The sequence below is a fragment of the Thalassophryne amazonica genome, chromosome 5 (genome assembly GCF_902500255.1).
Source record: "Thalassophryne amazonica chromosome 5, fThaAma1.1, whole genome shotgun sequence".
NCBI lineage: Eukaryota > Metazoa > Chordata > Actinopteri > Batrachoidiformes > Batrachoididae > Thalassophryne > Thalassophryne amazonica.
Window position 1 is genome coordinate 84,377,780 of NC_047107.1, and position 22,959 is coordinate 84,400,738.

At 41.8% G+C, this 22,959-nt stretch overlaps 1 protein-coding gene across 1 annotated transcript in view; it reads left to right on the forward strand.

Annotated features, from left to right (window-relative positions):
• The first annotated feature begins 11,532 nt into the window (after nucleotides 1-11,532).
• Nucleotides 11,533-22,959, forward strand: part of adamts12 (ADAM metallopeptidase with thrombospondin type 1 motif, 12) — an 89,228-nt gene continuing 77,801 nt past the window's right edge. Inside the window, exons 1-2 of the mRNA XM_034170749.1 lie at nucleotides 11,533-11,792; nucleotides 11,902-12,260. Coding sequence (XP_034026640.1) covers nucleotides 11,675-11,792; nucleotides 11,902-12,260 — 477 coding nt within the window. The 5' untranslated portion in view covers nucleotides 11,533-11,674. The remainder of the gene's footprint in view (nucleotides 11,793-11,901; nucleotides 12,261-22,959) is intronic.

Genomic DNA, 22,959 nt, shown 5'->3' on the forward strand with positions numbered 1-22,959 from the left:
TCAGCAGCTGTCCGAGTGGCTGGTCTCAGACGATCTTGGAGGTGAACATGCTGGATGTGGAGGTCCTGGGCTGGTGTGGTTACACGTGGTCTGCGGTTGTGAGGCTGGTTGGATGTACTGCCAAATTCTCTGAAACGCCTTTGGAGACGGCTTATGGTAGAGAAATGAACATTCAATACACGAGCAACAGCTCTGGTTGACATTCCTGCTGTCAGCATGCCAACTGCACGCTCCCTCAAATCTTGCGACATCTGTGGCATTGTGCTGTGTGATAAAACTGCACCTTTCAGAGTGGCCTTTTATTGTGGGCAGTCTAAGGCACACCTGTGCACTAATCATGGTGTCTAATCAGCATCTTGGTATGGCACACCTGTGAGGTGGGATGGATTATCTCAGCAAAGGAGAAGTGCTCACTATCACAGATTTAGACTGGTTTGTGAACAATATTTGAGGGAAATGGTGATATTGTGTATGTGGAAAAAGTTTTAGATCTTTGAGTTCATCTCATACAAAATGGGAGCAAAACCAAAAGTGTTGCGTTTATATTTTTGTTGAGTATATATATATATATATATATATATATATATATATATATATATATATATATATATATATATATATGTGTGTGTGTGTGTGTGTGTGTGTGTGTGTGTGTGTGTGTGTGTGTGTGTGTTTATAATGTACATTCTGTTAATATTTACAAAGATTGTAAAAAATGAAGTTAAAGGAAAACTATTCTCATCAATCTTTCATCTGAAACTGATGGGTGAAGCTGTGTATAAAAATGCTGTCATTCCTAAATGGTTAATGCAGTGTTTAAAGCTGAGTTAAAGCTTAATGTCTGCACTACAAGCACATTTTGAATATTTCAGTTCTACTCCACATGTGGTGTTGTACAGACTCAACAACACAAATATACAAACTTATTACTAGAAGTATGTAAGTGTGCAGTACAAAATTATGTCAATGTCAAATTATATATGAAGAGAAGCAGTATTATTATATCCTTTATTTAATCAGGTAAAGTCTCATTGAGATTAAACTCTCTTTACAAGAGAGAACTGGCCAACAAAGCAGCATAACAATAATTACAACAAACATAATTCAAACAAACTTCACCATATACCATAAAAGAATAAAATTACAAATATCCAGTTAAAAAGCAGTAAGTTCTATATAGGCCCTGAGACACATTGGTGTTGGTGTTTATGCACAGATACAGTAACGTGAAGTGGATGAGAGTCGACGAGTCCACTTGGATAGGACACCAGACCTTCACAAGTTATTTTCCACAGCCAATACCCACTTACAGCTGGATTGTTATGGTTAGAGGTTTGGGTGGAACCAAACCATTGCAAGCAATGGACCCAAATGCAGGGAGCTGGACACAGAGAAGAGTACAATGGAAAATACATTTATTTATAATAAATAAAGTAAAGGTGCTGCACTGGGGTGCCTGCAGAGTGGAGAGATGGCCTGCCTCCTGGCGTTGAAATGAGGAGCTGCAGGATCCCTAGCCAGTCTTGAAGGGTAATATCAACTAAGCCTTCAGGGTTCAGAACCAAGCGGACGCTTGCCTCCGAGACCAGGAACTGAGCTTTTGCTGTGGGATGCTTCGCCATCTTAAGCACACAGCTGGAAGATGCAGTCAAGGTCACAGAGCGGCATTCAGGTTTGATCTTCTTGGAAACTGCCTGGATCATCGAAGGTGACTCTGGAAGCTGGCGAGGAAAAACAAGGCAACAGACAAACATGGCACACAAGTATCTGGCAATACATGAACAGAAAGTCAGAGTTTAAAAAGTCTATCAAAAATCAGTCACTTATCTGATTCAGGTGTGAAACAAAACCGAAGGCGCCATCTAGTGGAGAAACTAACACATGACACTGGTAAAACAAACCGAGTTAAAACCAGGCTCTGAGAGAAATCCTTACGTGGATGGACTTATGCGTTTTTGAGTTGCAAGCTCTGGCATGCCAATACGAACATTTTACTCAGAAAATATATATCAATCAATAGCAGACCCTTCTTCCTTCTCTTTCAATGTGTGGTTTTGAAGTTACATGTAGCCTGAAAAGAGTTTTGTTTTCATTATTTAAATAGTTTTATTTCCAAAGCCTGGGTCTGTTGGCCACTAAGGCCAAGGTGGCTTATTTTCTTACTGGATCAACCACACATGTTCTTTGGGGATAAATTACAAATTGCTCCCTATCTGTGTTTTGAAGTTTTTTTGAGTCGGACACTGAACCACAAATTGCTGCCGGTGTGCAGGCCGGCACCTTACATGGAAGTGGCGCCAGTGTGTGAAAGTAACTGGAAGTCTCTGCGTTTAAAATCATTTGCTTCAGGGAAGCGTACAAGGGTATTTCAAAAAGTTCTCGGCCTCACCCAGAAGAAAATGTATCTGGAGGCTAAAGGTGTTACCTTGTTCCTTGAAAGCGAAGCTTGAACATCGGTGGCCCAAGTACAGCTCTGAAAAAATTCTGCCGAGCCTTAATTAATGTCAGATTTATTTGGACTGGATTAGCAAAATAAAACAAAAATTGTCGTGTATGTATGTGCTTTAATGATTACTCTTCCTGATAATACAGTGGGGTTTGTTTTAAATAATTATTGCTGAAGAACCATTGATTGTCCTGCTGACTCACAAATATACAGACACAAAATAAAAATTCAAACTTGGTCATAAGGAATTTCTCAATTATTTTTTAATTAATTGTTTAAACCATGAGTTTTTAAAAACTGGAGTAAAATGAATAACTAAACGTCTTTGTGTTTAACTATCACTGTCATCTGTGGAAATTTTTCTCAGCAAAAAACAAGAAATATCAGTATGTCTGACATGGAATTTGTTCAGAGAAGCAGAATCATTCTCACCACTGTGATGCAAATTTGAAAAAGTGACAATCTAATTGCCAGTTTTTGGTGGCATCATCACCAGTTGCAGATATTAAAAACAAAAAAAAAAAACATTTCAGACATTTTCCTTGCTACACTTACAAGCGCTTACGTACTACTACTCTTATGTACATGCCGATAACTGCTGGGTATCTCATCCACATAAAATCCTTAGAAGATTGCCTTGCATCAGTGAGAAGCTGGATGTCTAGCAATTTCCTACTTTTAAACTCTGATAAGACTGAAATGATGGTATTTGATCCAGTGAGACATCTGCATCAATTTGACCAGTTAATGCTTAGCATAGGCTCGTGTGTCATACATCACACTGACAAAGTGAGGAACCTTGGGGTAATTTTTGATCCTATGTTGTCCTTTGACCTCCATATTAGAGATATTACGAGGACTGCTTTCTTCCACATGCAAAATATAGCAAAGATTTGTCCCATCCTGTCTATGGCCGATGTTGAGACCCTGATTCATGCATTTGTTTCTTCTAAATTGGACTACTGCAATGTTCTATTGTCTGGTTTACCGCAGTCCAGCATTAGGGGTCTCCAATTGGCTCAAAATGCTGCAGCCAGACTTTTGACACAAGGCAGAAAGTTTGACCACATTTCACCCATTTTGGCATCTTTTCACTGGCTTCCTGTCCCAGTGAGATCAGATTTTAAGGTTCTGCTACTAGCCTATAAAATTGTTCACAGACTGGCACATCCCTACCTAGCTGACCTAATTAAACCCCATGTACCGGCCCAGGCTTTGCGTTCTCAGAGTGCAGGACTACTTTGTGTCCCTAGGGTGAATTAAAAGTCTGTGTGTCACAGAGCTTTGTCTTATCATGCCCCTGTTTAGTGGAATGAACTCCCTGCGTCAATAAAACAGTCAGATTCTGTGGAGACTTTCAAGTCCAGACTTAAGACACACTTATTTTCCCTTTGGCTAGCATACTGTCGTAATATGTTACTATGCTTTTTACTCTTTTAATTCATTTTATTAGGAATTGTTTTTGTAATTTGTGTCAGTATTTGTGTCTGTAGCATGGCCCAAGCAGAGTCCCCTTTGAGTCTGGTCTGCTTGAGGTTTCTTCCTCAGAGGGAGCTTTTCCTTACCACTGTCGCCTGTGTGCTTGCTCTGGGGGTTGGTAAAGTTAGACCTTGCTTGTGTGAAGCGCCTTGAGGCAACTAAGGCATTTGGCGCTATATAAAATTAAATTGAAATTGAAATTACACAGGGAAACATTTATGAGAAATATGGCAACAGTTTCTGTGTGTAAAGTTTTGTCTCCCACCTAAGATGAACAAAGGGTCCTCCTGATTATTTTTGCAGTTTCACACGTTTCAGAGTCTGTTGCACATTTGTGTAAGAGCAGACTTCAGGGGGTCTGTCTGGGTAACATCTCAGTGAACGATAAGACTGAACTTCACTCAACCTTCTGCGCCACAATCTGACTTTTAAACAAACACACATTTCCAGCTACATTTATATTTCACTGGCGACATGCCATAATGACCTACATAAATATGAGCTGTCATCCTGTAAAATCTCTCCACTCATATGATTTTAATGCAGTGAGAGAGCTGTGCATGATAAGATGTTATATCTGGATTTGGGCTTAATAAATCAGACTTTCCAGATGTGTTGCAAAAACACAAGCCCACTTTGTCCTTCAGCGTTACAGCATGTTGCTTCTAACAAGGCAAAACGCGTTCGCCACAACACATCAGTGTTTACGGCTGAGTGCTGGTTTTATTGGGTTGTGTGTTTGGGGAAGGCCACAGCCTGGTACTGTTCTCACATCTCCTGAGCAGATAAGGAGAACGTTTGGGCCTACTGAGATAAAGCCAGTGCTTCTAATCTGTGTGGGACGGCAGCTTGCAAAGTTAATTTTAGATTATGGTCTCAGGAGAATGTGCAGCAGAAAAGACATGATTCTCACAGAAGTTCTCATAAGAGAAATGTATTAGTCTCTGGTATATAAGAGATGGGCATATGGATCCCAATCAAGAGACTCTTTTTATGGATGCACAGTGCCCTCCAAAGCTATTGGGCCTGCTGGTATTTCCCGCATTTTATTTTGTTGATGTCATTCCAAATACAAAAAGTAATTCAGGAATTTCGATATAAAAATTTCTAAAATTATCTTCCTTAAACTCAAACTGAAAGCAAATCTCTACAACTTGATATAAATTAATTAAAAATATAAAAGCCAAGATAATGGGTTGCATGCCAAGGTCCCCTTTGGTATAATACCTGTAAATAATCAGTTTTAATGCCAGTTTTCTTCAGACAAGTCAGTGGATGGATACATGAACATTTGCAAGTCACTGAATAGGTCTTGGACTTTATTTACATCAATTATGAAGAAATACAAAAAGTATGGCATTAACTCAGCCACATGAGGTGTGCAGCCAGTACAGTGCCAGTCCCAAACTGGGATAAATGTGTAGGGTTGTGTCTGGAAGGGCAGCCCACAAAAAACAAGCCAAAATAAATATGCAGAGTACAAATGAATTTCCATACCGGATTGGTCGAGGCCCGGGTTAGCAATGACCGACACCAGTAGTGTTGCCTGACAGGGTGCTGGCAGAAATTGGGATACTGTTGGGTGAAGAAGAGGAGGAGGAGGATAATGTGTCCAGAGACAGCGGGAGAAGAGGAAAACTAGAAGGGTGGAAGTTAAAGTTGGAACTTTGAATGTTGACAGTGTGAGTCTTTGGCTGGTGGCAGGATTACTCAGAAACTACAAAATGTCATCAGTTTTGTTTATGGGTGGGACATGATGGAAGAGCCCATTAAATAGTGAATGGATCCAGATAATGTGGAAAAACAAGGGTTTAAAAAATTCTTTTAACATTGGGATATAGACTTTATTGGTGCAAATTGGGTCTTGAGGTGGGAGCTGTAGCCTGAGCTCTGTCTCTGTTATTTCATCACTGTGCATTTGTGTTCAGACTTGTCCTTAAATGCTACCCGAAGCATATCATTTTACAAGACAATTTGCTGCCACTAAAACAATGTGATATCTTTCTACACCACACTTCAAAACAAGCAGTAAATGAAAACACTCATTTAATTTCTGTGTCATTTGTTCACTTCCATAAGGTGATGGTCTAGTGGTTAAGGCATTGGGCTTGAGACCAGAAGATCCTCGGTTCAAATCCCAAACTGACTGGAAAATCACTAAGGGCCCTTGAGCAAGGTCTTTAATCCCCTATTGCTCCCAGTGTGTACTGAGTACCTTGTATGGCAGCAACCTCACATCGGGGGGTGAATGTGAGGCATTATTGTAAAGTGCTTTGAGCGTCTGATGCGGATGGAAAAGTGCTATATAAATGCAGTCCATTTCTGTGTTTGGTGTACTGAATATTTTTTGTAGCATTCTATATTCCAAAATCTGCATTCAGAACCCTTGGAAGTTTGGTGATTCCAGCCTCTAGCATGGGGAAAAATGCCTTGAACGCTACATTGGGCAGAATTTCCATAATGACACTTGTGGGGAAATTAATGTCGCAGCCCCCTTTGTGGCTGCTGGGACAACAATGTTACTAATGTTGAAAATTCATCTTTAAATTAATATTAAAAATACATTACTGCTTTACGTAATATATTCATATTCTGCACACAATTAGTTAAGATACCAGCACCACACATCAGCAAAACCATCTTTGACAATTTGATTTAGCCCCAAAGATAACGTTAGCCTAGCTGTACCGTCTAGAAGTTGTGATCATGTTGGGATCACCAGTGTAGAATTTGTGTTGGATGAAGGAAACACAATTTCCTCATTTTGGCAATGCAAGTACACGCCGTTTATTTCTCTCGTTAATTCTACAGTTTGTATACATTTTGTATACATTTGTATCATCATTATAGATGCTTTATTTCACAGAATTCACAGACCTTATATCATATGCAGCTCTGTCATACAGCGGGAACACACAAAGGAGACAAGGAAACACCAGCATGTGAGACAGCATGTCATATGCATAGAGTACACATGGGCATAGAGTACACATGGGCAATTGCCAGCTATGCTTGTTTTTTATAGCTGGCATACAGAGACCTTCGTATGAGTAGAATACACATTGCATGCTTTGGTGTCTTAAAACATGCAGGACATGGGACCATTGTTTGTGCTCCACACATCTGGGCATGTTAACAGATCAGAGAACAGACAGCAGATCACTCAGTTTTTGTCCAAAACGTGATGAAAGATCGCTACAATTGTGATAGAGGCTAAGTAGTTGATCACTCAGATTACAGAAGTGATCTCATGAATACACTTTTTCCAGAAGTAGGAGTCTTTCTGAATGTCTGAAGGTTAAGTACGCAGTGGGGGGGGGTTTCGACTTGGAGGACTATGAGGAAAATAGGATGCATTGCCTTGATTATGACATCACTCCCAGTTGGGACTTAAAACTTTTTGAGGAAAATGGCACACAGCATTTGATGTCCACCTCTGACACTTATAGACAGTGGGGTTGTGTAATCAATATCCCTTTGGATTTTTGAGCTCATGACCTATGTCTGGCCCATGACCTATGACCTATGTCTGGCCTCAAAAAGGTCAACATGCATCAATGTTATAAAAAAAAAAAATCAAAACAACAACACCAAAAGCATACAGTTGACTTTAATAAAATACTTTCTTTAGTATTTATGGATTTTATTGTTAAATAAGCAAAAAAAAAAAAAAATGGTGATCAGTTACTTCAGTATTGCATCTAGTGTTGTTATGACAGTTATTTCTGGCACATCTGCACAGATCTGTGCATGGAACATTATTTTATAGACATGTATAAATGTTTGCATCTCCGCATTTATTTACGTATTTATTGCAATTACCAAAGCAATATGCAAGTTCTATTACACAATCATGCAATTGCATAAAATCACAGTTACCAAGAAATCAATTAGCCATGAGATACTATTCCAATTATGCAACTGCTAAGTAGTAAGTAAATAAATAAATCAATCATTTGGCCAGAGGTTCCCCATGTGGCAAAGCATTTAGAGACACAATTACCATGAATTTGAATGGCCATAAGATATGGAATTGCTGGAGAATAAGTACATATAAATAACTAAACGAATGAATGAATAAACAAAAACAAAGGCCAGAGGTTCTCCTACATCAGGGGTATTCAACTCATTCCAGAAATAGCTGAGAGGGTGCAGGTCTTCTTTCCGTCAGGTGATTTCACTGATTAACTGACTCCAGCTACTCAAAGTGATGTTAATCAGTGAAATCCCCTGATGGAAAGAAGACCTGCACCGTCTCGGCCCTTTCTGGAATGAGTTAAATACCCCTGTCCTACATGTCTAGCAGTAAAGCATTAAAAAAATCACTGTAGTATTACTATGAATTAGACTGTCAGATCATTAGAAATGATAAGGCTGTGTGTGATCATGTATTTCATGATATCGATCGATGCATCAAGTATTGGTCTATTCAAATTTATTTGAATATCAATGGGTCATACATAACCACCAACAGAATTTATGCAGACAAAAACAGCGTTATAATCTTCATTGTTTTTCATGGTTCACTGTTACCATGACCAACATGTTATACTAATACTTCACAATCTTCAAAAACAGCCAGCGAGGTAGACAAAGGCAGTAATACACAGTCAGTGAGTCACAGAGTTTGATTTGTCATATAAAATTTAACCTTACATGAAATGAAATATTAAACTTACCTATGTATAGAAGCTGTAGCTTCTACTTTCTTTTTGATGCTCTTTGTAGTTCTTTCAATCCATTCTGAGTCAGTAAAAGGTGTAGCATGTCTTGGGTAACTCACCATCGTCAGGTATTGGAGGTTTACTATTATTATTACTGAAATCTGTAGGCAGCCATGTTGTCACTGACTCTGTGTTACGGCCATTGTCACTGGCCAATTGCTTGTAATCAATGGAACAATTGGTGAGTTCCGTTCAAGGTTTAACTGGTATTTGTAACATGTATACAAGGAATCAAAAATCTAAATAACTCATTAACATTAATGTACACAGATCTTGTGTGTGAAAAGTGTTGTGTGGGCCGCTGAAGAGGAGGTACTGCTGGCCCACCACCAGAAGGCGCCCTGCCTGAAGTGCGGGCTTCAGGCACGAGAGGGCGCTGCCGCCTCAGGAACAAGCCGTGGTGACAGCTGTCACCCATCATCCGTGACAGCTGTCACTAATCAACACATCTGGTATAAAAGCAGGAAGACACCTCCACCAAACTGCCGAGATATCATCTTCATCTGGAGGTAATACTCTCAGCCCTTTTTGTGAGATTTATAAATCTGTTATTGTGAGTGTCTGCAGGAGAACCGGTCGTTTTTGCGGAGGCTGTGCAAGACGGCGCTCCTTTTCATCTGAGACCGCTGCAACGTGTTGAGTGAGAGGTGGAGGTGGCATTCCCACCATTGTTACTGGGTGTTCACACACCCACCCTTTGACTATCTTTTGCTTTCTGCCAGCAGTACCAGATCCGACACGCCGGGAAGGTGGCCACCTGGGGACTCCGAGACTTGGCGGCTCCAGTATTCCTTGGGTTCAGGTGGCGGTGGAAATCGTGTGGTTCCGGTTCGTTTCCAGACGGGCGTCTCCTATCGTCGAGCCTGCCCACACGACACCTTCATTAATTGACTGTTGCACATTCTGAATCTGCTGTGTTTGGTTGTGACATTCACAACAGTAAAGTGTTATAATTTGTCTCCTTCCATTGTCCGTTCATTTACGCCCCCTGTTGTGGGTCCGTGTCACTACACTTTCCCAACAAAAAGTAACTGAACATTTTCTGTAATATTCTCTACCAAATGTACAAAAATCATGACCACACTTTTTATGGGTCACGGAAAATCACAATATAATGGCCATCCCAGTCTTGTTTGAGGGCGGGTGCTAAAAGGTTGAAATACGATGCATATGATGCAATAATACTACATCCTGTGACAGCCCTCATGTGTCCCCATCAGAAACATGGCACTTTCTCTGAGTTTTTGGGTAAATTACATGGCAAAAAAAGTGAAAATGCAAAGAAAAAGTGATGATGCGGTGGAAAGCGGACATTTGTTGTGGTTTGTTTATCAAGGCGGTTGTGTAGGCGAGAGAACGCAGCTACTCTGGCTCGGTGTATAGGCTAAAAGATATCAATACAACCTCTCCCATTTGCCTTGTCTTCCCTTCTCCACTGGGAACCGAAAACACTGCACTTTTTGGGACTGCTTCGGTGATTGCAGCTGAAAACAAAACAGTACACCATCTTTCTTGTGAAGTTATGCTGTGTTTGTGTTACGCATTGGCAGGCTGTCCCTGAAAGTGGTCAAATAACCCGCAATATTACGCAGGAGTTCAAACAAGACTGCGCCGCCCCATTTGTCCTATTGAGGTTTCAAATCTCGCAAAATCTCGAAAAACTTCGGAGAGGTCGCCGCGCTGCGAGATGTTAGTAACACTGAGAACTGCATTGAGACAGTCTGATCTGGCTGCACTTTAACCGCTGCACAAGGACAACACCATTAATATCGCAACATAAAACTCTTTGTATATTGTGCCTAAAACTCTTGTGAATATATTATCTGAGTTTATAGATGTTGTTATTGTGTTTGTTTTATGTAAACATGACAGAAGCTCAGGTTGTTTCTCCGTTATTTTTAATGGGAATAGCTGGGAGCTGCCATCGCTTCTTGTTCATGTCAAATACTTACTTACTTGGGTAGAAAATGTCAGTGTGTTATGTCTTGCTGTTTAATTGCTGCGCACATTTATCTCCGACGCGAAAATTTGCCAGTTGTGGATCACTGAAGCAGCAGCCTCGTGTCAGGACTTGTGAGTCATGTGGACTTTGGGGCTCATCTCAACATCACGAATGGTCATGAATGTGAGGGCTTTTACTTTTTAATTCAGGAGAAATCTCACCTCCACACTTCATTTTTTGCTTGTAAAAACGTATAACAGTGCCTTTCGAAACTAAGTAAATTCTCATTTAATAAGTATTATTTCTATCATTTTGTGTTCAAAACACATTCTCAGGCACAGTGTGTATCATTCTGCATTAGAAGGGCTCCAGCCAGATGCCAGGAATGAACCCAAAGTGACACAGAGTGTCGTAATCCAGAACCGGCAAAATGACCCATTTCCGGCAAATAGTTGCACCACACATAATGTGGCTTCACACTTTAAGTAGAAGGGCTACACCATCAAGACTTTTTCAGCGAAATAACATCCAAATGCCAAATACAACAATACACAATAAAGGATATTCAGTTGCATTATGGCTTCATATAGCAGGACTTTTAAAAAGGTGATCCGGAACTGGGCAACCGTCTGTACTACATATTCACTACATATTCTGAAGCCACTAAACACCCCGCCCCCTTACCCCCACCACCCCCATTTTAACAGCTGCTACGCCCCTGAATCGCTGCAGTTCTCCTGCTTTGCTCCTCCTCAGTCCTGCAAAGAAAATCAGCTACTGCATAACAAGAACACCCCTCCCCCTCCCTCCTCCTCCTCCTCCTCCTCCTTCTTCTTCTCCGTGTTCAAACCCCCGGTCCGTGGCAGTGTGTGTGTGTGTGTGTGTGTGTGTGTGTGTGTGTGTGTGTGTGTGTGTGTGTGTGTGTGTGTGTGTGTGTGTGTGTGTGTGTGTGTGTGTGTGTGTGTGTCCTCGGTGCAGATTTGGGAGCTGCTTCATGTCATGACACAAGTGGTCGCTCTCACCGCCACCGGAACTCCGATGTCCACGACTCTTCTCCGAGCTTTGAGTTTGATCACATGAAATATGCGATGTTCTCAGGGCAGCCCGTTTCTTTTTCTGCTACACTTGGTTTTCATTGTGGCAGCCGGCCACAAAGTGCTCTCCGACTCTGGAAGATTTCTCTCCCTGTTTGCAGAACAAGGTCAGTGAGCTGCTGTGCGTTTTATTGGTTATTTTAAAACGTGCATAGATGGATCCTCTGATTGAATGCATCCGTTCACGAAAGTTAAATGCTCTGTTCTCTTCTGCAGGTCAGTTGCCAGAGTCGGATCTGTCTGTTGTCCATCCGGTGAGGATCAGCTGTGATGGACGCTTCATCTCCCACTCTGTGTCTCATCACTTTGGGGGTGGGAGAGTCAGGCGTGACCTCCAACCCCCCAGTGTGGAGGGAGAGGTTTACTACAGAGTCAACTACAAGAATCACACTTTAATGTTCAATCTGACTGCAAATAACCTCCTGCTGTCAGATGACTACATCCTGGAGAGGAGGACCAGCACTGCCAACAGGACTGCGCATGGTTCCAGTGGCAGAAGCTCCTGCCACCTCCTCGGAACCGTGTCAGCTTCTGATGTGAGAGGAACCGCTGCCATCAGCACCTGTAATGGGCTGGTAAGGAGTGTGTGTGTGTGTGTGTGTGTGTGTGTGTGTGTGTGTGTGTGTGTGTGTGTGTGTGTGTGTGTGTGTGTGTGTGTGTGTGTGTGTGTGTGTGTGTGTGTGTCACAGCAGGCCTGTTAGAGGGTCTCAAACTGAAGCTCCATGGGCCACATATGGCCAGTGAGTCAGTCATTTACATGTCCTCTCATGTATCATCTGCTAATGATGATTATTGATTCATTTAGGACCCATAAAAAAACATTGTTTATCATCCTTGACATCAGAAAAAAATTGATGGAGGGTGTATTTTTTTTTTTTTTTTTTTTAGTTTTCTCTGATACAAGAGAGAAGGATTTTCTTCAGAAGAAGATGAATTTTCAGCTGCAGTTTGCCAGAAGGCACACGGAATAGAATGTGTCAGCACAGAGCTACAACTCCCTGAGGAAAACAAACTCACCTTGCAACCACTGTACTTAGCGTCCAAGCTACCTCCATTGTCAAGCGGCAAATTACGGGCCCAGCTCGGTAAACTTTGGCCGGATTCTGCTAAAGCATACTCGCCACCTAGCAGACATGCCTGTTCTTGCACCAGCTGTACTGCCGTCAATGAAATTCGCCAAAATAAATAAATAAATAATTGATGCAGGCTGATTTCGGCATGCAGATGGGGATGATAAAGTGATGTTTTTTATGGGGCCTTATTTAACATTTTGGAATGAATTGGGGATAGAGAAAAAAACTTTTTTTTTCTTCTAATCAAACATTAACCTCCGGTTCTGCAAAATGAAGCCAATGCAGAAGTGCCACAAGCTGCAGTTCTTCTAATGTCCTCTTGATGTTGACTTTAAAAGCAAGACAGAAACCCATGTTAAAATATCCAACTTTACTGCAGAAATAAACATGTTTAAAAGCTGGGACAAAAAATGTTTTATTCTCAAAAACAGAACTGCTTGTTTGCTCATTTATGACAGAGATATGGGAGGAGTCAAGTGAATTTTTATATAACTCATCGGTTTAGCCAGTGGTTGACTTTTTAGGTCATACACCAATGTGTACATCCTGACCAAGTTAGCACACTCCTAACGGGTGGCCGTAAGCTGCACGATTACGTGTGTGTGTGTGTGTGTGTGTCCTTTCTGAGCAAATACTTACAATAATATGGCTTGCTGTGTGGTTAAATTAAGAAGTATTTTCTTGAGTATTTCAGTTAAGTAAAATTGTATTTTTTTCTTTTAATTTGTGTGTTAGCACCGTTAGCACTAATTGGGAGGTACTGATAGCTTGGTTAGGGTTAGCTGTTAGATAGCGCCATGGTTACTGAGGCACTGTGGCTTCTGTGCTTGCTCTTGGGGTTGGTAAGGTTCGACCTTACTTGTGTGAAGCGCCTTGAGGCAACTTTGTTGTGATTTGGCGCTATATAAATGAAAATAAATTGAAATAAATTTGAAAAATATGTCAGTGGTAGTTTTTGTTTTTCACCTGAGTCCAGGTTACCTAGCATGTTAGCCTTAGTTAGCTTGGTCACAGAGTTTGTTTATTCCACCTGACACAATCCTGTTAGTTCGCCTTGAGAAGGTGTTCCAGTATGATTTGCAAAACAATTTCACTGCAGTTCTCAGTCTTTGTCATCGCTCAGGTGTTTTTCTTTTCACTTTCACCATCAGTCACATGATCACAGTAGAAAGTCTTTGTAACCCTTGAATGCACTGTGGTGCTTTGTTCTGCACTAACAGTAATGGATTTTGGCACATTTTTATTGACTGGACCAATGCTGTTTGACAGATGGCGAGTCGGGAAAGTTTTGCTCTTCAGCTCACGCTGCCATGTTTGCAATCAGTAGCTCAGCTACAAAGAATTGAATGCAGCTGGTCAACAAAAAGACGAATGAAGAGCTCATTATGTGAAAGGTTTTATTTCCGAAATGAGACAGGATAATCACTCGTTCTGTCGTTCATTCATTGTGGAGTTTTTAAGATGTTTTAAGGCTTTTACTTACGATCAGGGATTGGCTGCTTTGGACATGCATTTTAATTTTTGAAATAATAAATAGTAATACTGTGAAACAAAGCCATCGCGAGAAAATGAACTCCCTGAAATGAACGGACGTGTCGGGTTTCGGTGTGTTAAGCTGTCACAGCAGGAATGCCTCTCCTGCAGGGTCTTGCCTCCTGCCTGTCCGTCATGTTTGTCTGGGAGTGCATGTCCTCCTTCTGCCAAATGCTTTAAAACATTTGCTACAACTGAGTCAGAGCAAAGAGGAAAACATGCCTTTAACAGCAGCACCATCAAATTAGCCCAAATCCACCTCTGGATCCACCAAACAGTCAGAAAGGTGAATGGGGTTTTCTTAATGAGATTCATTGTTTCATCAGGTTTTGTAGTGATCTGATGACAATCTCTTGAGTAATCCCGCTAACAGGTATAATAAAAATGATAATATTAATAATAATAATAATAATAATAATAAATGCCACTGAAATCAAAACCTCCTAGAGATGCAATGAACAGTGTCACAATGACTTTGAACACAGTCTCTCATATGAACTTCTTTCTAAGTACCACATGGTAGTGCTATAGCCTTAGTGTAATACAGGTAATCCTCATTAAGGGCCCCTTCACACATAGTGTGAATTTGGTCAAAGTGCACGAAGTGCACATGAAGCAGGAATCGTATGCAAAACGTGCAAATTCATAGCTGCCTTGAACGTCTTGTACATCTGTTGCTACAGTTCTTTGCGCACACCAGTGGCTGGAAAACAGAGTGTGCCCTGTGAGAGCCCATTGAACCCTCTCGCGGCAGGTGTCGGCCAAATTCCAGCTGACACACATGAACATCTAATGCCGCTCGTTTGGCATTTAGAGAATATGTGGCCATTCGTACTATCATCACGAAAACAGTCAGCAGACGATCACTGTCGAGCTGGATATGAAATTTGTTTGAGTGCCTCCACGACTGTGGAGTTTCCGAGTGCACATGTGACATGCCAGAGTGTTGGCTCCCCCCACAACATATGTGTGCTTGTGTCGCGCTCCCCCCCCAACACATGCATGCGTGTGGTTCATGCCCCCCAGGCGAGACGCTTCTCATCTGTTCATAGAGTGACACCTTGTTCTGTGCGCTGAACAGACGGGGGCGTGGCAGCTGTTGACAACTCTGGTCCTGGATATCAGAGCTGCAGAACACGTGTGTTTTTATGTATTTTGATGTCCTCACATTGAAATACATAAAAACATATATCACTTCTGCAACGGACTGGAGATCGCGCACATTGACAGGCTGTTCCAGCTGGACCAGACTGCCAGTTCATGTGGACATGCAGCAGGCGATCTGAATGTCACGTCTGTCTGACAGGACGGTGAGCGGGGTGCCACAGGACCATATAACAGGCGAACAGTACAACAAATATGCCACTTTCAGTCACATATCAGCAGAAATACACCATACCAAATGCTGTTTGGCTAGTTATCACAGCGCTTTTTTTTCTTTTTTAGAAAATACATTTATCTGCTTGATGATTTAACCATTTCACGCTTATGTTATGAGACAGTGATTGTGGCGCAGTGGTAAAGTTTCTGTCTGGTAATCAGAGTGTGTGGGTTCAAATCCTGTGAGTGGCATTTTTTTAATTTTATTTAACCAGGGTTATTTAAACGCAGGATTGTGTATTGCATCCCCTTTTATGTATTACGAGGTCTGTCCATAAAGTATCATACCTTTTTATTTTTTCAAAAACTATATGGATTTCATTCATATGTTTTTACGTCAGACATGCTTGAACCCTCGTGCGCATGCGTGAGTTTTTCCACGCCTGTCGGTGACGTCATTTTCAGAAGCTGTTAGAGACTGGCACCTGGAAACCATTCGAAAAATTTATCTGGCTTTCAGTGAAAATTTTACGGGCTTCACAGAGAATAAGGACTTTAACTACAGGGTTAAGGACCCCTTTAAGGACGGTCGGTGCGCCGCGCTGCGAGCTGCGACGATGCGGCACAAACCACTGGATCATTTCTAAGCTGATGGCTCTGTGGATACGAGACCATCGTGTGCTCTTTCTCTGGTTATCACAAGACCTGGACATCAGCCATTTTCCGGCAGATTTCACTTTTAACAAGAGATTTTGTCATGGAAAGCCTCCGTGCGTCACGACCGATTCGCTGATGAAGAGAGACAAAGGAACACCTCCGTTTCGGAGTGTTAGACGACAAGTTGGGACATGTCTATCTCGGCTTTCAGTGCTTACCAGTCGAGTGAGTATAAAAGAACTTGTGGAGAGCCAGACATGTCCCAACTTGTCCTCTAACACTCCGAAACGGAGGTGTTCCTTTGTCTCGCTTCATCAGCGAATCGGTCGTAACGCGCGAAGCCTCCGCGCGGCTTTCCATGACAAAATCTCTTGTTAAAAGTGAAATCTGCCGGAAAATGGCTGATGTCCAGGTCTTGTGATAACCAGAGAAAGAGCACACGACGGTCTCATATCCACAGAGCCATCAGCTTAGAAATGATCCAGTGGTTTGTGCCGCATTGTCGCAGCGCGGCGCACCGACCGTCCTTAAAGGGGTCCTTAACCCTGTAGTTAAAGTCCTTATTCTCTGTGAAGCCCGGAAAATTTTCACTGAAAGCCAGATAAATTTTTCGAATGGTTTCCAGGTGCCAGTCTCTAACAGCTTCTGAAAAAATTCTGATGGAAAAAAAGTCCTTTTCATTCCGCCATTTCCAGACAATGAAAATCCGACGAGGGGGCGGGACCACTCTTTCCACAAGGCGTGCTCACAGGCGAATGATGTCACCGACAGGCGTGGAAAAACTCACGCATGCGCACGAGGGTTCAAGCATGTCTGACGTAAAAACATATGAATGAAATCCATATAGTTTTGAAAAAAAATAAAAAGTACGATACTTTATGGACAGACCTCGTATTTATATCAACCCAGTGATATTCACTAATTATACAGCTGGTTTTTATGTATATCTTCCTCCACATCAGCAGCACGATGTGGTGCAGCTCATCCCACAGTGCGAGCAGCTGCAGCAGCTTGCACTGTGTTCCTGCTCGAAAGACACTGTCGCGTGCACGAACCATCGCACCGGGATCGTGCACGCCTGCCCGTCGGCGCATTGTTTCATGGTGCACTAATTCAAACTGTTTTGTGCTGTTTCGCTGTAATTCAACCAAATTTGCACGATGTGTGAAGGGGCCTTAACTCATGTTTGCGTAAGTCGCGTTTTGGCTTTACTTACGATCGATTTGTGGACCCTGAAAATTTAGTCTATTGTATAAAAGTAAATTTTGATTTGACCGTTTAAACATGTGCCCGCCACACATGTAAAAATTCCGGCCCAATCTGAACTGGCGGGAAGGATCTAAAGAGGAAAGTCACATCCAAAAACTTTGAATCGTCCGTACTGACGAAGCCCTCATCGCTGACGTGCAGCAGCCAGAGGAGGAAGAAAAAGATTCTGAACCCACTCCAGATGAAGAAATCATCACCATCCAGGAAGGAGTCACACTTCAAATGGTCAAAACTATTGTAATATGGCACGGTAAGCTGATTTTAAGTTTTTTGTTTTTTTTTTTTTTTTTGGTCAACCTCATTAACTTGCAGTTTCAGACAACTCACAGTCTGATTTTGTGGACCCCAACTTACACGAGTTAACAAGGTTCACCTCTATGTGGATTTATTGGAAACAAGAGAAATGTACACTCACTGGCCACTTTATTAGGTACACCTGTTCAATTGCTTGTTAACACAAATAGCTAATCAGATAATCACATGGCAGCAACGCAGTACATTTAAGTATGTAGATGTGAAGAAGATGACTTGCTGAGGTTCAAACTGAGCATCATAATGGGGAAGGAATAGGGTATAATGCCTCGTTTCCACTGAGCAGTCCGGGTCGGAACGGTTAGCTCTGGCTTGGCTTACGTTTTCACCAACAGCAGTACCTTTTGTCTGGTAGGCAGAGCATGTACATGTCGACATCGACATACACATCATCAAACGTGTACACTGTTGCACAGCCTCGCCCCCTCCACACATAGCCCACACAGTGTAATTAAATTTTTTTGAAATTTAATTTATTTTTATTATATTTTTGTCTTGGTTGATCATGGGATTCTTTTTTCATCACATGCGCAAGAGTCGACTGGTGCCTGTGGTAAAATAAGTTCATTTTCTTGTTGTGGAACAAAGCGCCAGCATTCTCTGGTTCAGGTTGAGAAATTCACCTGGAGCAGACAAACACAGGAGTTCTTTAAAAACTCTGCGGTTCTTCAGCCATGACAAGGAATTAAAGAATTTCCCAGATGTCATTTTCCAAAGTAAGGATGCTTTATGTGGATAAGTTTTTGTCAGGCTGTTTTGATGAATCTGACTAAAACTATGTAACAGATAAGATTAAGACTTCATGTATACACAGTGTGTGAATGGTAAGCTACATCCTTTAATATTTGAAACAGTCTGAACTGCAGGACTGCAGCGTTCACTTTTGCTGCTGAGCCAATCAATGCACAGCAGTGGCTTAGCACCTCCCTTTGTAACTGGTCCATTATTTTGGGACACCAGCCAAAGGGTGCCAAAAAATGGTACGGCCAATTATTTTGGTACCCATTCCTGAGTCTCTATATGGAAACGCACAAAATAGCGTGCCGTACCGATCTAGACCGCTCGGTGGGAACGAGGCTCAAGTGACTTTGAAGGTGTCATGGTTATTGGTGCCAGACAGGCTGGTCAGAGTATCTCAGAAACTGTTGATCTACTGGGAGTTTTACCCATAACCATCTCTAGGGTTTACAGAAAACAACAAAAACAACATGAACGCTATAAAGATAGAGAGGCCAGGTACCATGTCGCGATTGCTGAGTCACTGGTGAAGGTGGAAGGGCTTATAAGCAGGTGCAATGATTGTGGAAAGGTGCGTTAATCAGCTCCATGATGCTACGCTTGTAAAAACAGAAAGAGAGGGGGAGCAGAGCAGAGCAAACACCAAGACGGCACAATAATGTGATTGCTTTTAATGTTGTAATCAGTACAGAGTAATTAGTAAAATATTAATGTGACTATTCCTGTGACTGTGAATGCTTTGAAATTGTGTACAGTAGGGGCAGGGCTTCTACCTGTGCAGGTATCTTTTTGACTGAACTTTGACTTCATGGACATTCATTTAATGTTAAAATATAAAAGGAACCAGGTTTTTTTAAATAATAAAAGTAGCTGCTCTGTAAAGAGCCTTTGTTTTATTAAGAAGGGTAGCAGCAATTGTGAGTTTTCAGAGAGGACAGGTGAGCTGAACCCTCAGGACATTAAAGCAGATGAAGATCTCCTCTGCAGCTTCGACCTCTTGATGGAGATTTGGAGACACTTTCCTCACATTTTGAAGAGTAGAGATGTTCTCTTCCCCCTTCTGGACTTAAGGTTTGGTGTTCTTCTCCATTACTGGAAGTTCTGAAATGCATCTGTGGGACAAGTGAAGAAATATATTTCTTAAACTGCAAAGAAACACGAAACAGTGCTGTGCTGTCACAGCAGTAACAATTAAAAAACTATTTAGTAGATTTATTTGGTAAAAATAAAATATATCAAACAATTTACAAATATAAAACGTTCACTCAGCTTGAATGAGCTTTTGATTCTGTAGCTAAAGGCTAAGCTAATGTTAGCCGGTAAAACTTCAGTGTTCAGTGGTAGACTAACGTCATGTTTTATTTACAGATTACTCAGTCACCTCAGACAAATTTGCAGAAGCTCCTTTGCTCAAACCGGGTGTGTGTATATATCCAAAAGTGAAGAATTTTGGAGTGTGTCTGCTCTATCACACCAGCTGCTGTCTCTCTGACTGAGTCTGTGGGTCTCTGGCCAGGTCAGCCACTTCAGTTTACTGTTTACTTCAGTTTACTTCACTTTCACTGTAAAAAGCTCCTCCCAGCAGGGTGATGTCTGTCACTTGTTCTTCTGCTTTTTGCTCCTAATCTTGGTCAGCGTTGTTCAGCGGACGCTTGAAAAGCCAGATAGTGACGAAGAAATCTCCGCTCCCTCTGTGCGTCCAGGCACAGTGTTACCGCATATACTCTTGCAAAAATACACGAGCAGATGCAGCAGAATGATCGCGCGATGTGCGCAGTGTGAAAGGCCCGTTACACAGTGCAGTCTGGCTGCCCTTGACATGCACAGTAATAATAACATAAACAAAAAGTCAAGTATCAAGTTGATACTGAAACCTTGCTGCTTATCACATGGTTCTGGTGGCCACCAAATGCGCTGTTGCATTTGTGGTTTAATAATCCAGCATCATTTGTCTCTACACATTGATGTAGCAGCAGCAGTATATTCTTCTCTAATTTTTCCATCATGTTCTGTCACCGATAGGAGCTTCATACTGCTGCCTCACAGCTGGATTTTTAATTGCTGCCTTTCTTGGTGATGATGTTAAGAAATTACTTGTCTTGAGCTGCAGTTGTGTGTGGGCAAGAGTTGTTTTGTGCACAGCTTCATCTGTCCTTTATAAAATTGAATGCTGGTTGTAACTTGTGGACTGAACAGAATCAAAGGAGGTTGTTCTGTTAAAGTATGTAAGACTTTAGGCTTAGTCCAGGCAGGCTGAGCAGGATCGTCTGTTTTGAAGCTGATACTACAGTCACACCTTTTCATTCCACTATTAAAAAAAATTGTGCAGACTGAGAAACCGAAATCACAGTTGTGAGCCATATTTATTAACATGTAACTATATCTGCACAAAGTCAAATATATCTTTTACCTGTGTTACTTACTGTACAGTCACCTGTTCAGAGTAATTGTCTGTAGGTTGCTGTAAGTGTCAGGGATTTTTTTTTTTTCCTGTGGGAAATTGTTCAAGCGTAGGTTTTTTTAATCCCTGAGGCATAAAACGAAACAAGTGAACACAGGTTCAGGCCCATTATAATAGTATTTTCTTCACTTAAATGAATTTGTCTTTTCCCACTATCCACAGCAAAAAAGATAATGTCTGCTTCATCACCCTATGAGGTAGAAATATTTTTCATGCCACAAAGTATGCGTAAATCTATATTTAAGAAAAAACAAAAACCTTGGAAAAATTTGTTGGGATTAAAGGGGTGATAATGTAAAAAGTTGGTGTTTCTACCTTTCATATCTACAGTAGCATGAAAATGTTTGAGCATTCTTGGGCTTCTACATCAGATTTATTTAAAAAATATTCAGGCTTAGCTTTATTAAAATTTCTAAAATGGTCTTTAAACTTACAGTGAAAGCAAATCTCCACAACACAATATAAATTAAATAAAAATATAAAAATCAGCCGTCTGGACAAGGTCTAACAGCCATGATAACATGATATTACAGATACATCTCCTAACACATAAGGTGGACTGACAATGGATCTGTAATATCATGCACATTATGGGCATAAGTGGCACACCGTGCAGAGCCTTTGACTTGCCATGGGATAGGGCACCGCACAGCTGCATGTGATATTACAGCTATGATGATGGTCATAATTTACATACATTATGTAACCCATGAGAGGGCACGACAATGTATCTGTAACAGCTATGTCCCGTGACCTGCGCAGCGAATCAGTGTGTCTCAGAGCTGGACTGCACCATGCACGGCTGAACGGGCTGTCAAAGCTGTAATAAACATCATATCACAGAAACATATATGAAGGACTGGTGTTGCAACTGTATTACCAAGCCATCACAGTATGAGTGGAATAAATAAAGCTTTGGAACAGCTCCAGGTGGACCCGCTCTGTGCCAGCCAGCCTGCAGCTGGGCTAGACTGAAAGATGTAGCAGGGGCGCAGGTGGGCAAACATTCAATCATCTTTATACTTTTATTTATTCACCCTTTTGATACTTATGTGTCAGAAATCATTACGTATGGATCAGTAACATAATACATAGACGCATTTGGCACCATGGCCGCAGCTACATGAAATCAAAGGTGTCCGGGCTTTTTACAGGCCTCCGGCGATGTCCTGGCCTTCTGTACCCCTCCTGCGCTTTTCAGTTTGGTCGGGCTAGCAGCTGATCGAAGCACTGAACGTGCATGTGGCTTGTACACGTGTGCTCAGCTGCGTGTGTGTTCTCATAAACAGCTGACCGCATTCCTGCATGTGCGCCGGAGTCAAACCGCTGATTTTCTGGTGGGTAAGAAAGAGAGAGAGGGTGCGTGTGCAACATGGGGGAGGGGGGCGCTGATGCGTTAATGTCAAGACCTGCCTTACCTCTCATATTTTATCCAGTATATGGACTGCTGTGTGACATACAGGGTCCCCTGTACATGGGTTCACTGCATTGCACTGTGACTGGTGGATGTTACCGGTAATAACGGCTGCGGGTGTGCAGGTCGGTGAGCAGATGTCTGTAATAATCCAATCACATATGCACTACAGTGAAGCAATAGTCAGAGGACCCTTGCCCTGCCATGCTCCCCCCCTCAGTGGCTTCCACCCAGACCTCGGGTGGCACATACAGCATTGGACATTTTGCTGGCATTGTGGGATTTTGTGCTGTGTTCTTTTCATTCTTTGTCTTTTTTATTTTATTCTGTTTTTATTTTTCTTGGTACATGCTGTGTTGTATCCGCATTCGACCTGTGCTCGGGTAGTCGACCTGGATTCGGGAGCTCCTGCACTCTGAAGTCACAGAGCAACTTTTTTTAGACACGTCAACGAATTAAAGTATTTTCAGATATTATTTTCCAAACTCAGGAGGCTG